The 16,643-nt window shown below is 39.0% G+C and overlaps 1 protein-coding gene across 1 annotated transcript in view; it reads left to right on the top strand.

The window, feature by feature from the left end:
* LOC110159573 (adhesion G protein-coupled receptor L2-like) overlaps positions 1 to 16,643 on the top strand; it is a 254,156-nt gene that overhangs the window by 99,896 nt on the left and 137,617 nt on the right. Inside the window, exon 3 of the mRNA XM_055151769.1 lies at positions 12,845 to 13,058. Coding sequence (XP_055007744.1) covers positions 12,845 to 13,058 — 214 coding nt within the window. The remainder of the gene's footprint in view (positions 1 to 12,844; positions 13,059 to 16,643) is intronic.

Here is a 16,643-nt window from a genome sequence, read left to right on the forward strand (position 1 = left end):
GTGTGTGTTTTCGCTCGCTTTTGTCGACAGTTTGAAATGAAATGTGAGATGACGGGGGGGAAGATGGGCGCGCTGCAAAACAGTTCTCAGGTGTTGTCTTTTGTCGGAGATACAGGTGTTATTTTGCAAAATCCCAAATCTCCTGGCTCATCTGGCACCTCGCTCCTTTGTGTGCTTGGAGTGTGCTGGGAGGGTCACACTCGGTGCCTGGATGGTGCGGATGTGGATGGGTTTCACGTTTAAGGATGTCAAAATGGAGTTTGAGTGGTTTCCTGTTTCAGTGTAGAGCTGATGTGTTACTATGAAGTTTGGTAACAGTTGAAGCCGGGGTTCCTAAATGTTAGAAAAGAAGATTGGTGCTGCTAGTTGAATATAATTAGAAAAGCTGCATTTTAAAGTTGCACTGCATAAATTTTATGGTCGTTCAGAGGTGGAAAAAGAAATTGTAAATAAGTAAAAGTATCTTTACTTAGTTTGATTCCTACTTAAGTAAAAGTAAATGTAACCATCTAAAAACCTACTTGAGTAAAAGTAAAAAAGCACTTTATTTAAAATGTAATTTGAGTAAAAATACTTAATTACCTTCAATTATTTTATGTAAAAAAGGATGAGTCATAAATGTAATCCAGCACAAATTGTTTTAGTCAACTTTTAGGTGATACAGTGCAAACTTTGTTCAGTGCAAACTTGCAGATAACTGAGCTTACGAACACTTACTAACACTGAGCTCTTCCTTCTTTTAATAGAACTTTATTGAACTTTTTATTCAAAAAATTTTACAAATTTAACAAATTCTGAATTATATGGTCCAACTCACAACACTACAATAAAAAAGAAATAAAATTAAACTGAAATCAAAGTGCGCAAAATGAAAATGTTGCACACATTGCACACGGATTGCTGATAAAAGAAATGAAAAAGTGCCATGCCCTCCAGAATATTCTGCCCACTGAAAACTACGGTATCAGACTGTAAAGCTTCTCTTCATTTTGAGCAGGAGTTGATTTTGAAGTTTGTAGCTCTAATCTGTGCTCTTTTCAATGAACAACAAACTTCCTGTTTTTTTTCTCTATCAGTCTGATTTTACTCAGTAACGTGGGTGGATTCCAATGTAATAAAGTAAAATACTTGGGTCAAAATGTACTCAAGTAAAAGTAAAATTACCTATGTCAAAAACTATAAACTAAAAAATACTAATTACTCAATAACAGTAACGTGAGTAAATGTAATTATTTACTTTCCACCTTTTTGTTGTCAGTATCCACAAGCTTCTTGTTTCCATGGATATGCCAGGAATGTTCCACAATATGGCATTAAATGTGCCTGGGAATTGTCTAACTTGTCTGGTTTTCTAGTTTAAATGCATGCATTTATCTACCCTTTATTATGTTTGTTTTATTGCTCAAATATACCTCAAAAAACATGCATTCTCACAGTGAGCGGGATTGCCTCTCTGTAGATCTGACCTGTTACACAGCCTGGTAGCATCACCTGCTTAACTCCTTGGAGATTCATGCCACGCTTAATGCCATACTATGAAACTTTCTAGCCGAGCCAATAACATCTACATGGAGAGAAGTGGTAGTGGACACTCCATCATAAACATTACACAATGCACCTTTAAGGCAACACTGCAGGTCATGTCTGTGGAGAGGCGACCATGCTCACAGTAAGAATGCATGTAGTTGAAGATATTTCTGAGCAATAAAAACACCTGGGATTAAATCAATGCAAGATGGATGCAGCCTGTGGAGCATTCGAGTCACAAATCAATACAGAGACAAACAGGAGGCGGACCCCCAAACAGAAAAGTTATATAGTGCTCCTAGAAGTTAACAGTGCGTGAAAAAACGGTCAACTAACATGGAAAGTTGTTTGGAAGTGATAAAAAAGAATCTTTGCAAAGTAATCCCAGGTCAGATACAAAAGTTCAAACTGTATAGTCAGCGAAAGGCAAAAACAAAATATCTATTACACGGAGAACCATCCTTTGAACCTGATAACAGTTTGTTTTTTAGATGTAGTGGTTAGTGATCTTGATAGATCGTGAAGCCTCACAGTCCAGTTTACGGTTCACACAAGGTCTCCTGCACATATGGCTTGATATTGTTCCATGGAGCTGTCTAGGAAACACAGTAAGACAGGAAATCGAGACAAACAACAGATGACGCTTTGTTCTCCAATATTACAAATTCAAATATGTTTTTAATTTACTCTGCTTCCAAATGTCTCCCTCGCCTGAGCCAACATGCAGTAAGACCAGTGTGATAGGCGCCGGATATTGGATTATGGAGGCTTCCCCTGGCGTTGGAGGAAGCGCTTGACTCTTAAGATCTTGCAAACACGTTGGCTACCAGTAATATTAAGAATAAACCAACATAAAAAGACAAACAGCCTTCGAGTAGTCATGCTGGGACCTCTATGGGGGCACTCTTATTTGACTAAAGGCTACACCCGCCTTTATGCTCCTGAGAAAGAGTCCCTGTCAAGCTGGGGCCTACAACAATGGGGGCCAGCCGTGGGGAAACGGGCCCATTTGCATGCAGCTGTTTGCCGTTTCCAGGCTCACAAAGGCCAATCAAAGGAGCCTTAATGGAAGATGACAACCATCAACCAACGCCTTTGCACTCAGTCTATGGCAGGTCTCGCCACCGTGTCTCCCCTCCAGAAGTGGCCCAGTTTTTAAAAATTCAACATTCCTCTATAGTTTTTGCTCCCACAGTCTGATGTCTTGACAGTGGAGGTGGCGAGGTTAAAGGTTGGTCACGATGAGTTTTGAATGCGCCAAAGATCATCCCCAACATATGTGTAATTTGCGTATGGCTAGAATGCAAATCTCCATTTTATATAAATATTCTTTTTTTTCAGTTAAGACCAATTAATTTAAACTATTTCTTTGTAAATGTAATGAAATCTGCAATTTAAAAATAAGAAAGAGTCTTTTCTTTGATTCAGCTATGGGGAGTACTGTACTGAATCAAATTGCTGGCAGAAACATATTCAAAATAACAATAGAAATAATAGAAAAGCTTTACTTTTTTGGGGACATTGAGTGCAGGTGTAATTTATTCATTAAATTGAAGTAGTTTGCCAGGAATCTTTTATGGCGAGGTCTGGGGCTACGGTCTGTTGCCAAACGCCAATATCTTCACCAAAGCTTCATTATCTCCTGTTTCATCTCCAGGGTGTTAAAAGCCTCAGAGTGTAACTCCGCGAATGGCTTCAGGCACACCCATCTGAGCCACAGTGCCACTTCCAATTTCAAGGGTGTTGATAGAAAACAAAATATGTATTATGAGGAGGGATTGTCAGGGCTGAATTATAGCCTGTCAAGTGAAGGAGAAGAAAACGGGGCAGATGCATCACACTGAGGAGCAGTGCTGTCCCTGGCTTTGCCCTCTTGAGCTCAATAGGAGGCTTAGCGGGCAGGTCAGGGGGAGGATTCTCAAAAGCTACTTTCCCCAGTCACTCACTGACCAGAATACGCGATAAAGCTTTGTGTCAACAAAGCCAGGAATAGGGATCTCAGCCAATTAAAGCTTAGCAAGAGTGGTTACCATGGCGATTAGACTAAATGTTTCCTATAAAACCATTTTAATTCCCACCCTGACTGTGGCATTTAATGTTAATCAGAATGGCTGATAAGAACAGAGCAGTCTTTCCTGGATTCACACCCTGGCAGAATTGTGTTATGGATTTTTCTCTTCCAGTTTTCTCGACACCGTTCTCACTGCAGCTGATGCCCTTCTGCTGCAGTCTTTGGCTGCTGCAAAGTTGAGCAGTCAAACAAAGCACCACAATCGTTTCATACCTCTGTAAGACACTGACATTTGTGTTTTCTTTGCAAATTCCTCTGGAAATAGATTTGAAAAAATATCTTCTTAAACTTTTGATGTCCCAGTTTTCTTCTTTAGCTCAAACGCTGGATCTTTAGTATCTTCACATTGAAATACATTCCATCTCCATTGAGCAAAAATCTCCCTTTTATATGTATTTGAAGCTTTTAGACAGATTTGTCATTACTTGGCCAATTACAGGCTGACAAGATGGTCATTAATGAGGCTGAGGCTACCCGCAGTTTGGAGAAGAGATAATTTGTTCCTTGGGCCGCCAGTACAGTGTAGCTACTCCCCCTAATTGATGTACTGTTAGCCTATGACCAGTGCGATCTATACTGTGGAGGCTGGAGGACGAGGTTAGTGAGACCCAGGTGTAATCAATTGCTATAGACTTCTGCTGACAGTGCTCCGCCTCCGTGTCATAGCGCTGTGACGGATGCTCCAAATCTGCATGGGACAATAAGGAAAAAGGTCATGAAAGCAGATTGCTTTTTTTTTTTTCTAAAGTCTACTCGCAAAAAAAAAAAAAAAAAAAAAAAAAAAAAAAACCTCTTCCCAGTGCATTCTGGGTGAGCGTAGCCGCTACGATAAACCCGTCACTCCTGCTATGACAAATGGCGAGCAGGGCAGATCATTAGTCGTCATAGTGAAGCCAGGACTCTCTTCACTCTGCCGTTTTCATCTTCTAGTTCGTTGGACAGGTTTTCTGAGAGGTGCGCGTAATTGTATCAGTTATTGGAATAGATGGAATGACCCCCACAGCCCTACACTTACGTCGCCGCGGCTCTGTCGTCTCGTAATGAGGTGATAAACAGTCCAGATAAGCAGAATCTACTGGCCATTAGACAGATCACGGCTATGCTAATGAAATGTCTGCTGGTGTAGGAACCACATTGATACCTTTGTTTTATATTGTGAGACGACATTATCCCCACGTGAACTACATTCTAGCGTCAATGCTTCATGTCACATCCTGTTTTCACATGCCACAGCGCAACGTCACTTGTAAACTCACATAAAACATGATCTAGGCCTTAAGCTGATGTTTCTGTCACCTCATTTTCACTATATCTGTGCAAGACTTCTTTGATAACTCACGTAAAACAAACAGCATTCCGCTTCATAATGCACTGGCCATTTGACAGATTAAGGCTGTGCAATTAATTGAATTTTGATCGCGATTTCAATTTGTGTGTCCAATGATCTCATAATAGAGATGTAACGATATCCAAATCACTTGGTACAATATTATCACAATATGCATCTCACGGTACGATATTTATTGAGATATTTTGGAGAGGCTGATTTAAAATACCCTGACAAGATTTTGGTGTGAATTATTACCGTCGTAATCACAAGAATTCAAGTCAAAAACATATTTCTTCATGTTGTCTGCACTGAAATGAATCATGGGATATGTAGTTCCTGATGTTTATTAGGGATTCTATTGCTTCTATAAAAAAAATGCATTTAAGCAAAGAAACTAATTTGATATAATGTGATGGCCCACGGTATTATTCTAAGATTTTTGATGATATGATATCGCAATATTTTGGATGCTTATATGCTTTTTCTATGCCTTATTTCATACATTTTTTAATTTTATACATCGCAAAGCTGCTCTAAGTATATATTTGTAACCAATATTTATTTTCAATTTGAATGTTTTGTGTAAATTATCAATAACAAAGTCTGTTTTTTTTTGAAAGAGAGAGATGATGAATAAATGTAGACAGGCTGTTGCCACCTTGTGCCTCCGCTCAATTTAATTTCTCACCAGCGACTAGGTCAGGAATCAAAATACACTAGACGGTTTGCAAAAACCCCGGAAGTTGTAGACCGTGTACCGGCCAATCAGTGAAGAGCTGTAAAGCTGTGACTTCAAAGTCCAGCGCCTGTCTGGGTCCCTTTTGTGGTACAGCACAACAGTAAACAAAGCGCTTGAGATGGATGTAGATGAAGCCATACATTCTGTGTTGGCAACAAAGAGAATGTTTGGTGAATTTTATCGAGGGGAAAGACGCACTTCTTCCTGCAGGATTTGGTGCATTACATATGTCACGACCAAATAGCAGCGATTGGTTAAATAAAAAAAGTACTCGCCTTCAATTGAGCGAACAAATCCTAATGCAGTGAGGTCAGACAGTTTCCACAAAGTGAAACCGGCTGATGAATCAGGCTAGAATAAATGCATCGTATAACTCAAAATGTAATCATTTGAATAATCATGATTGACCTATAATGATTCTTTTTCCATAATCGAGCAGCCCTATGACAGAACACGGCGATGCTAATGAAATGTCTGCTGGTGTAGTGACAACATTTATACCTTTGTGTTATATTGTGAGACCAGATTATCCCCATGTGAACTACATTCCAGCAATGCTTATTCAATGCTTTATGTTACATGCTGTTTCCCATCATGCCCTGGTGCGACATCACATGTAAACTGACATAATACATGATTAGAAACTAGTCAAGCATGACGGGTTGAAATGACTTGCATTGTTATGTCCTCTCGTACAAAGCGCATGTACTGTAGCTGAGAGACATTACTATAGTTTTTACTTTCATTTGTACATATACATTTACACAATTATGCCTTATTTGACACCAGTCTCTTGTTATTTTTGCTTTTTTAAAATGTATTATTACCATTTATATTTTTGCGCTTTGTTATTATATTATGATGTGTGAGCTACTGTGTCCAAATAATTTCCCTTGTGGATCAATAAAGTTTGTCTAAGTCTAAGTAAAGGGATTATTTATTGCGAATAATTCTCTCTAAAATAGAACTTTTGTCTCATTTTTTTAATATCATGTCATATTCATTCTTTTTAAAATGTGAACTTGCTCGTAGTGAGTAATAGCTCGCATCTGGAGGATTTAGCAGCACTTTGATCAGGTACTTTGGTGTTCTTTTCATATTGATATTGACAGATAAAAGCCGGTTTAATATGTACCAAACGTTCTCCAATATCTGCATGCAATTTAATGTATTTTGAGTTTTACCCTCAGTGAAGCTCTTTATCCCAGAATCCATATGGGCAATGAAGAAAAGATGGCTCATCAATCCTCAGAGGAAGTTTATCTCCAATTTACACAATTTGCATTTTAGATCGAGGCTGCTCAGAGAATCTCATTTATGTTATGTTCTTGCAGTACAGCATATGTACGGAGACGCCATATCATAACTGAGACGAGCACAGCGGGCAAAAAAGACTCGCAAACTTTAGACTTTGACTTGGATTTAGACAAACTTTATTGAGCCACAAGGGAAATTATTTGGACACAGTTGCTCACACATCAAATATATTATAATAACAAAGAGCAGGAATATAAATGTTAATAATAAATTCAAAATAAGTAGCAAAAATAACAAGAGACTGATGTCAAATAAGGCATAATTATATAAATGTCAATGTACCAGTAAAAATGTAAAAAAACAGTAATATAGTAAAACAAATATATCTCTCAGCTATGTACAAGAAAACAATGCAAATATGAAATTAGGGGTGTGCAAAAATATGAATCGTTTAATGTGATGATACAATATCAATACCGTGGGCTGCTGTATCGATATATCGTCAAGAGTATTTTTTGGTATATTTTACAAAATTATTTTGTTACAGTGCTACAGTTTTGTTATTTGTTCAGAGGAAGGAAACTCGTTTAAGCGACACATTTGATATTTTCTCTAATTTGATGATTTAGACATGATTTAGCTTTTATTTTTTATTGAACCGAATCGATAGAAATATATCGTATTCAATCGTATCGAATCGTAAGCTCACTGTATCAAGATATGTATTGTATCGTGGCCTATGTATCGAGGTATGTATCGTATCGTGGCATATGTATCGAGGTATGTATCGTATCGTAGCCTATGTATCGATGTATGTATAGTATCATGGCCTATGTACTAAGGTATGTATCGTATTGTGGTCTGTGTATCGAGATATGTATCATGGCCTATGTATCAAGGTATGTATCATATCGTGGCCTATGTATCGATGTATGTATCGTATCTTGGCCTATGTACTAAGGTATGCATCGTATAGTGGCATGTGTATCGATGTATGTATCGTATCTTGGCCTATGTATCAAGGTATGTATTGTATTGTGGCCTATGTATCGAGGTAGGTATCGTACAGCAACTTGTGAATGATGCCCAACCGTATATGAAATAGCGGATTAACAAGATTAATTTTGTCTGTCTCATTCGTTTTACATGTACGAACCGACTTTTCACTCATCTGTCAAGTCAACGTATCACGTAATTGAATCAATAACTGACATCCTAACATGTATGCTAATAAACCATCTGCAGCATTAGAGCATTAGATGGCTATTTTTAAACCAAGCCGTACAAGTTTCTCTCCAGTGCAGAGTGGACTGACAATTCATACCATTTGTACTATTCTGAACGGCTGCCGTTTCGATGAATAGATTCATGTTACATAGATTTTTTTTTCTCCTGCTGGAGCTAGTGTGACATGTGCGGACTGACACAGAATATCATTATAAGCGAGCCGAGCGCAGCAGGCTAAAATGACTAGCAGACATGTGGGCCGGGGTTTAAGGGGTAAGGATTTCAAGTCTGGAGCTCTCAGGCTGAAGCCGTTCAAACAATGCTAATTGCGGCAGGGCCTGACTGTCAAACGTGTGAGCGTAATTAGAGTGAGGGGGCGAGGCGGTCCTGGGGTGGAAGTGTTTGTACATGACAAAGCACAGCAACCAATGGGAGCGCAACAGAGGTAGGGGGCTGAAAGTAGGGCCAATGGGAGAGCAGCAGAGTGAAGAGGCTAAAAGCTGGGCCAATGGGAGCTGTGCAGAGGTAAGGGGCTAAAAGCAGGGCCAATGGGAGCTCTGTAGAGGTAAGGGGCTGAAAGCGGGGCTAATTAGGACAGAGTAGTGCAGAAAATCCAAATGCTCTTGGCCCCCTCAGGGACCCACTAGAGCTGCAAACAACGCGATTATTGGCAGTTGATGCGGTGCTCGTCTTGCGTGTCTTAAATGGAACACATTTGCATGTTCTACTTAGATTTGTACCTAATTGTTTTCCCTGAATTGCAGACAGTTACTTTTTTCCACACTGGATCATTTAGACCTCAGATAATGGATTTCTCTCCTTGTTTCCTCGTCCATGACTTAACGTTGTACTTAGTAAGAGAATGAAAATCGTAGGTTCAGCAAAAGTTTTTAAGCTTGATAACCACTGATTTACGAAGTGGTTCATTTAAGTGAAAGTGTGTTTTTTAAAACTGCAGACACATAATTCTAAAACGTAGTAAGCTATTGTTGTAATTTGGTTTAATACCTAATATAAGACAGTTAGAGTTCATGCATTTACCCACAGACTCAGATGTCTGTTTACAGAGTGAGCTTACATTAATATCTTAACATAACAATGGAGGAAAATCATCTCCAGGCAGTGTGTTTACATGTGTCTCAGATGTGTTCATTAACATACACTGTCACTAACAAATATGCTAATAACAATGGCATGACCTGCTACTCAAATAAGCTGAGCTAAGTGGCCTGGCTTGTATGCTTGGTACATATATGATTAAGTAAACCACATTAACAAGTTGTGGTATTTGTTGGACTATGGTTGGTTTGCAGAAACAGGTATTATGAAAAGTATTCGAAGGCTTGCAGTTTTACTCTACTTTGTACAGCCAAATGCATTCATTTTTTTTCCAAAATGGAGATATCTGGTTTTACAATTCAACTCCCAGCATACCTGTGAGTCAGTTACCATTAGCATGTAGCCTCTGGCTGATGTATTCAACTATTTGAAATGACAAGCTAGTTGCTGGCATGTAGACTACAATAACGAGTGAGTACAAGCTTCACACACAGTTTATTTTTACAGTTGTTTCTTTCAATACATTGTAAATCTGTAGACTTAAAAGTGCATTTTCTGGTAGAGGCTCCGTCAAATACTTTTGCCCATGGAGATGTGATTACTTTGTCTGAAATACTTCACACTTTCTATCTTCATCGAGATCAAACCAGACCAAATTATAGGTCAGGTCTGTGGAGAGGCAACCCCGCTTGCAGTCAGAATCAGTGTTGGGAGTAACGTGATATAAAACACAGTAATGCAAGGCATTACAGGAAAAAAAGTTGTAATTTTTTAATCTGTACAAATGTCAGTAAAGAGCGTTACAATGCATTTTTTACCTGGGTTGAAGTGGTGGGTTTTTTGTTTTTCTTCATACAAATTTGCCAAAATCACCGCGATGTCAGCAGTGGTGAAGCGCCATTGTTATGGTTCCAAGTGTTGGGATGGGCCCTGTGGTGTGCCCGCATAGACTTTTGGGTAACTGCGGGCGAAAGGACCTGCATGGAGCTCTGTCTGATGCCTGATTGCGCTTTGTGAACACCCTGCTCCACGGGCTCGAGGTTCTCTCAGGGGCAGTCCTAGATTCCAAGGTTAGTCCTGGTTCAGTCCTCGGTTCAGTTCGTATACCACGCAAGTTATTTTGGTGAGAGTAACTTAAAAGTAATGTAGAGTAGAGTAATGCCTTACATTTTAAATGCAGTAATATTGCAATGACAGTAACAAGTAATAAATAACACATTATAGTTTTGAAGTATCAGTGGTCAGAATACCTGCTTTTCTGGGTATTTCTGAGATAGAAAGCCACCTGTAATTGAATAAATCAAAGGTAGAGCTGTTTAATGTCACACTGTGGAACATTCCAGGCAGAGCAATGACATCTCCATGGAATCAACCAGGTGACGAACCCATAACCAAAATTTACCTTGAACCTTGGGACTTGTGTTGTAAGTTTTCCCTTTATTCTCTACCCACTGAAGACTTTACAACAATCTCTACCCCACAGTTAAACCTCACTGTTACATTTTCCACAGTAACTAACATCTGCTGCTAAACCCTGAAAACCCCAGCACGTCCTCAATATTTTCAGAAAGTGGGGACAGGCCTGATTTAAATAGTTAATTTCCCCTAAAGTAGTGCTGTTTAGCTGCTGCTCCCATCTGTTGTGTTCCATGTATAGATTTTTCCTCCCGTGTGGACTCCAGACAGTCCCCTCTTCGATCACAGACACTGTAGAATAGATTATATTACACTCCATTCTACCGGGATCCAGCCTTTTCCCCTCTATCTTTACTTCCCAGAGCACATAAAGGAAGAGAAACAAATGAGTTAGCTTGTAGAACTGTAAAACAAACTATCTTCTAGCTTTAGCGTCGTCTTTTATATTTGCTCAAGAATTTATGAGGTCACCATTGGTCTCCCATGATTTTTAGTCCATGTCCCCGCCAACAAGTGAAGACCACAGAGAACTGGGGAGATGGATTGTTTCGTCTTTGCCTATTTCGGTTTGGTGCGTAATGGCCTTGCTGTTTAAACTGTGGTAAACACCGGGCTGCTGTTGTCTATTATTTTGTGCCGGAGGAATCTTCCAGCGTAATGTGTGGTCTTTGTTGTATTAAAGCGCAGATCCTTTTAAGCCATTAATTTTATTTGCTCAAGTATTTCTTTTGTCTGTTTTAAAGCGCGCTGGAGATCTGTAGAAGGTGGGCTGAACCGCAGACATAGTACAAAATTGCCTTAATGGATAAATTGGTAGACGAAGATGTCATTGCAGTAGAGACCTTATATGGCATTTGAGAATTATTGAAATAATTATAGGATTTCATGGTGATTGCTCAAACCCCATTACAAAAAAGTTGGTTACAAATGTTTACAAAACTTTTCAAAGTCTGACATTTGGAGCAAGTCAAATACTGTGTTCAACATCATTAAAGGGACATATTATATGAAAAAAAGACTTTTATGAGCTACTTTCTCTGCATCATTGGCTTACTCACAGTTGTATTTCAATTGATTCATGCATGTTTGTTAAAGGCCCTGTACTGAGTAAAACTGACACTTGTGAGCTTTAAGTCATGTTATCATTAGGGCTGGGTATCATTCAGAAGTTGCTGATATGATACATACCTCCATACATAGGCCACGATACGATACATCTCTCGATACAGTGCACTTTTGGTTTGATACGATATATTTCAAATCGATATGGTTGAATTAAAAATAATGGCAAAATCATGGCTGTGATTCTAAAAGTCTTTGTTAAACCACTTCTTGTGCAAAGTGAATATGAAACAAAAACATTTTAATCATCAAAACAGTGAATATTTCAAATGTGTCACATAAACGAGTTTACTTCTTCTAAACCAGGGGTCATCGAACTAAGGCCCACGGGCTGCCTCTGGCCCTCCTCACCCCTTTGACCGACCCCTCAGCTCCTCTGCAAATAATAACACGTCTGCATCTTGTATTTTGTCGATTTTTGTCCATTTAAAAATTATATTTATATGAAGTATTTATATTTATATTTAAATGATTATATGATGTATTCATATTTGCCCCTAAATTTTCATCTCCTGACAAGCAACAGTAACAGTCAAGGTGCGCACAGAGTACTGAAGTGCAGTTAAGGACAGCAAAATGGCTCGTGTTAAAGTACAAAAAGTCGATAGACAGTGCAGAGTTTTCAAAGAACAGTGGACGACCGATTATTTTTTTTGTTCAGTGTAAGGACCGTGCAGTTTGTCTGTTATGTAAAGAAAGTGTGGCGGTTTTCAAAGAATATAATCTGCGTCGTCAGGGTCATACAATTCTGTTACACGGCCGACCCAACCCCGGCCCCCATCACAATCAGGAGAGATAATGTGACCCCCAGAGAAAAAAGTTCGATGAGCCCTGTTCAAAAGAAGCAACAAAACTGCATTGCTGTAACAAAATAATTTAGCAAAATATACCAAAAAATACTTGCTTCTGATGTCATGAACTGGTAGTTTTCAAGTTAGTCTTTTACCTTTAGTTCAGTAGTTTGGTAAATCCAGGGCTGAAATCATGAAATGATTCTTGTGAAAGTCTATAGAGTTTAAAAACATAGTAGATTCAAGCCGTGATTCCTTCAGGTCTTTTCTTACCCGCTTTCTCTCTTTCTCTCTCTCTGTGACAGCTTTCAGTCGCGCTGCCCTGCCGTTCGGCCTGGTCAGGAGGGAGCTCTCGTGTGAAGGGTACGCCATCGATCTGCGCTGCCCGGGGAGTGATGTCATCATGATCGAGACGGCCAACTACGGGCGAACCGACGACAAGATCTGTGACGCTGACCCTTTCCAGATGGAGAACGTCAACTGCTACCTCCCGGACGCCTACAAGATTATATCACAAAGGTAAGGGGCTGGTGGGGGCCCGGGCTCCTGTTTCAAAACGCTGCCAAGAGCTGGGGGCGAACCACCTCATGCAGACTGGGGCTGTTTTTGTCTGTGGAGTTTTCACAAAAGAAATCAATTTATAGATGTAGCCGTCTGCATTCTGAGGCATTTATTAGTACTGGCATTCTTGACTGAAATAAATTGTGATTGGTTTTGAAGTAATAATAATAATATATATATTTTTTTAACATCTGGAAATTTTCTAACCCCTCCCAACTTAACTTCTGTAAATCTCTGGGGCACATTAATATGGAAGAACAGTATAGACAAAAATTAATCTCTTTTAAATAATCTCTTTTTTTCTACAGTATTCAGATAATATTTTAACAATTTGCAGAAATGTGCTAAAATTCCCAGTAAATGTGTTGGTTGAGATTAAAGTATCGCATAAAAGGTGAATGGACCCTGAATTAACCACAAAAGTGCAGGAATATCACTTTATACCCTTGTTTAGTATTAGTATTTTTTGTAATAGTTTTAATTATAGAGGCTATATATACTCAATATTAATTAATTAGGCATAACTCCAGAACAACAATTGCACTTTAAACAATGTATAAGTATATAAAAAAGCAATAATTAAGATATAATTATCTTTTTCTGCATACAGTATTTCATTTCAGTAAAGCTTTCCATAAACACGATAACAGATAATGCCAACTAGTTAACTTTCTGCACTTCCTGATTCAATTGACAATAAAATACTTTCTAATTAGTTGCAGACTGCATGGAGCGGAACACAAGAGCTGCTTATACGATAAATCTGTACTGGGGCAAGAGGATTTTGTTCAAGTACATGGACAAAATTACGTACAGGGCCTTCAGATGAACTCTTGAAGTTCTTTAAACACAAAGTAGACTTTTGTGAGTTGTAATCTATGTTAGAATGTTGTTAATGCCTCAAAACCATTCCCGGAGTTGTGTTTGGTTTCGTTCGTGTATGAGTAATCCATTATTTTTAGTCTGTCTATATCTCCAAAGCTCAAAAGGCTCTGTTCCACCTTGTGATGTCATGAAGCGGTGGTTTCCAAGTTAACAGCTCCTTAGTTCAGTAGAGATGGGCAATTCCAGGTCTGAAATTTTCTAGTTGATTCTCGTGAAGGATTTTAAAACCACATTGGAGCACTCAGAGGCGGCGCTTCCATTAGGCAAAAGTAGGTGGCTGCTTAGGGCCTCCAAACCTGAAGGGGCCCCCAACCATTTGCCCTCAGTGCTATTAATGACCGAGGCCTCAGAGTACTTACATTTTCTCTCAATATGACATTAAATGAGAGTAGTTGACTTTTAAACAATAATAAAAAGAATAATCATATGTAATGGATGTAAACAAAAACAAAAAAACAACTTTGAGCTTTGGTTATCTAGTAGGCAAGTTTCAAATCCGCCATAATTCTAATAAATAAAGATGTGCATGTCTCAATAAATATATTAAATAATAAATATATTAAAAAAACTGTGCATTATAGTGAGGGCCCCAAACTCAAGTTCGCTTAGGGCCCCCAAACTGCTAACTCCGCCACTGGGAGCACTTCCCGTATTACAACATGACATCACCAATTGGAAGAAAGTGTTTTCTATTTGAGAGAAGAACTCAGCCTAAATATACCGTTTTTTTGTTGTAATTATATGTGAAGGAAACAAAACCAACTCCAGGTCTGTTTTTGATATACTATAGATCAGAAAGTCGTGTTCTATGGGCCCTTTAACGTGCTCAAATAAATCAAAGAAACAGCATTTTGATCTATGTCTTATTCATACATTTTTTTAATCATCGTCTTGCACCTTATACAATTTTCGCTCTTTTATCAAATAACGTGTAGGTGGCTTGTTAAAATAAAAAAAAAAGCTTTATTCTTGACGGGGAGAAATTGACAAGCATGTGGCCGATCTCCTCACACCAGCTGTGCGTTCTTATTGCAGTTTGAGTCATTACGGCCATCGCGCACACACTCACCTACTTCACTCCCATATGAGGGCCGCTGCTCTCGCTTTGTTCTTGCACTTCCACTTGCTCCGTCGCGTACTGTACTGTGGCACGATTTATGCACTTCTGAACTTCATAACTCAAGTGCGCTTACTCTTTTAGCAGGATGCACTGGACTACTTTGTGTGTAGAGATATTCGCCCTTTAGACTAAGGACACAAACAAAACTCAAAGCAGTAATGACTTGGATGTATAAAGAAAAAAAAAATCTTTGTGGAATATTTTTGCGGTGTTTTTTGATGAGAAAAAATTCAAACACGGCTTAAAACTCACAAGACGTGCCCATCCAAGGCCCCACTGGTAGAGTTCAGTCAGTTTTTGAAAGAGAGATCCAAACTTATGATCTACAAATGTTGAACCTTATTATCTTTGTACCAGTAGATTGGCTCCGCAAGCTTGCCATATCAAATCCTGTGGCTTTAAGTCGTTTCAACTGACTACAATCATGTCTTTGGGATTGAAAGAGTGGCACCACTGAAGCTATTGTGAACAAATAATTTGGAAAAATGTTTATTCATGCAGACAGAGGAGCCATTGAACTTTGAGCCAGTTTTTTGTTTCATGTGGATAGGCCCTGTATTTTAACCATAAACCAGGTCAACAAATCTGCAATCTGATAGTTAAACCGCAGATTCCACCACAGACGTCTGACCTGTCCCTCAGCTCGGTTTAAACCCTAGGGATCCATGAAAGTTGTGAACACTTTAACGTCCAACCACTAAAGGGCCCACATTACACTATTTTCTGATCTATAATGTTGTTTCATCATCCAAAATATACCTGGAGTTGTGTTTCGTTTCATTCACATGTTTAACACACAAACTATATTTAGGCTGAGTTCTTCTCTCAAACACTTTGAAAACTCTTTGCTCCACACACCTTCGCTAGAATCATCTGGATGATTTCAGACCTGGAATTGCCGATCTCTATTGAAGAAACCATAAAAGGAGCTGTTAACTTGAAAACTACCGCTTCATAACATCACAAAGTGGAGCCGAGCATTCTGAACTTTGGAGATGTAGACAGACTAATAATAAATACTTATTCAAACATGTGTGAATGACCACGTTTACATAATTTTTTTTAAATTCAGAATTAATTGTTCTGAATTAAATAGTTCAGAATTAAAATAGTCTCCTTTGAGTTTACATGGAAATAATAATTCTGAATTGAGGTTTAGATGGAAAACACTTTAAATCGGTTTTATTTAATTCCGCTCAGCGTCTGGGGTATGGAAGGGTTCTAATTGGATAGGGACACGAATGTACTTACGTTTACTGTAAGAAAACACACTTCAGCTGCTACCGGCTTTTTGTCATCTCAGTTTGCGCACCGCTATCCCCTGTCCACACAAACTGGGGAACAGCCGTCCAAAGTCAGACTCCTGAACCAGCGGGAGCGGCTCCGGTTCAGGTCCAGATGAGCTGGACTGGGGAGCAGTGTTCGGTGCCTCGGCCTGAGAAGCACTTTCCCCTGAAGAACCAAGCGCGTGGAGGACGGACTGCTCAGAACTAGATATAACCAACCTAACGGTATTCACGCTTCAGTCTGGATGTGTT

Source organism: Boleophthalmus pectinirostris, unplaced genomic scaffold (assembly GCF_026225935.1).
Source record: "Boleophthalmus pectinirostris isolate CB_2022bp ecotype Guang Dong unplaced genomic scaffold, ASM2622593v1 HiC_scaffold_16, whole genome shotgun sequence".
NCBI lineage: Eukaryota > Metazoa > Chordata > Actinopteri > Gobiiformes > Gobiidae > Boleophthalmus > Boleophthalmus pectinirostris.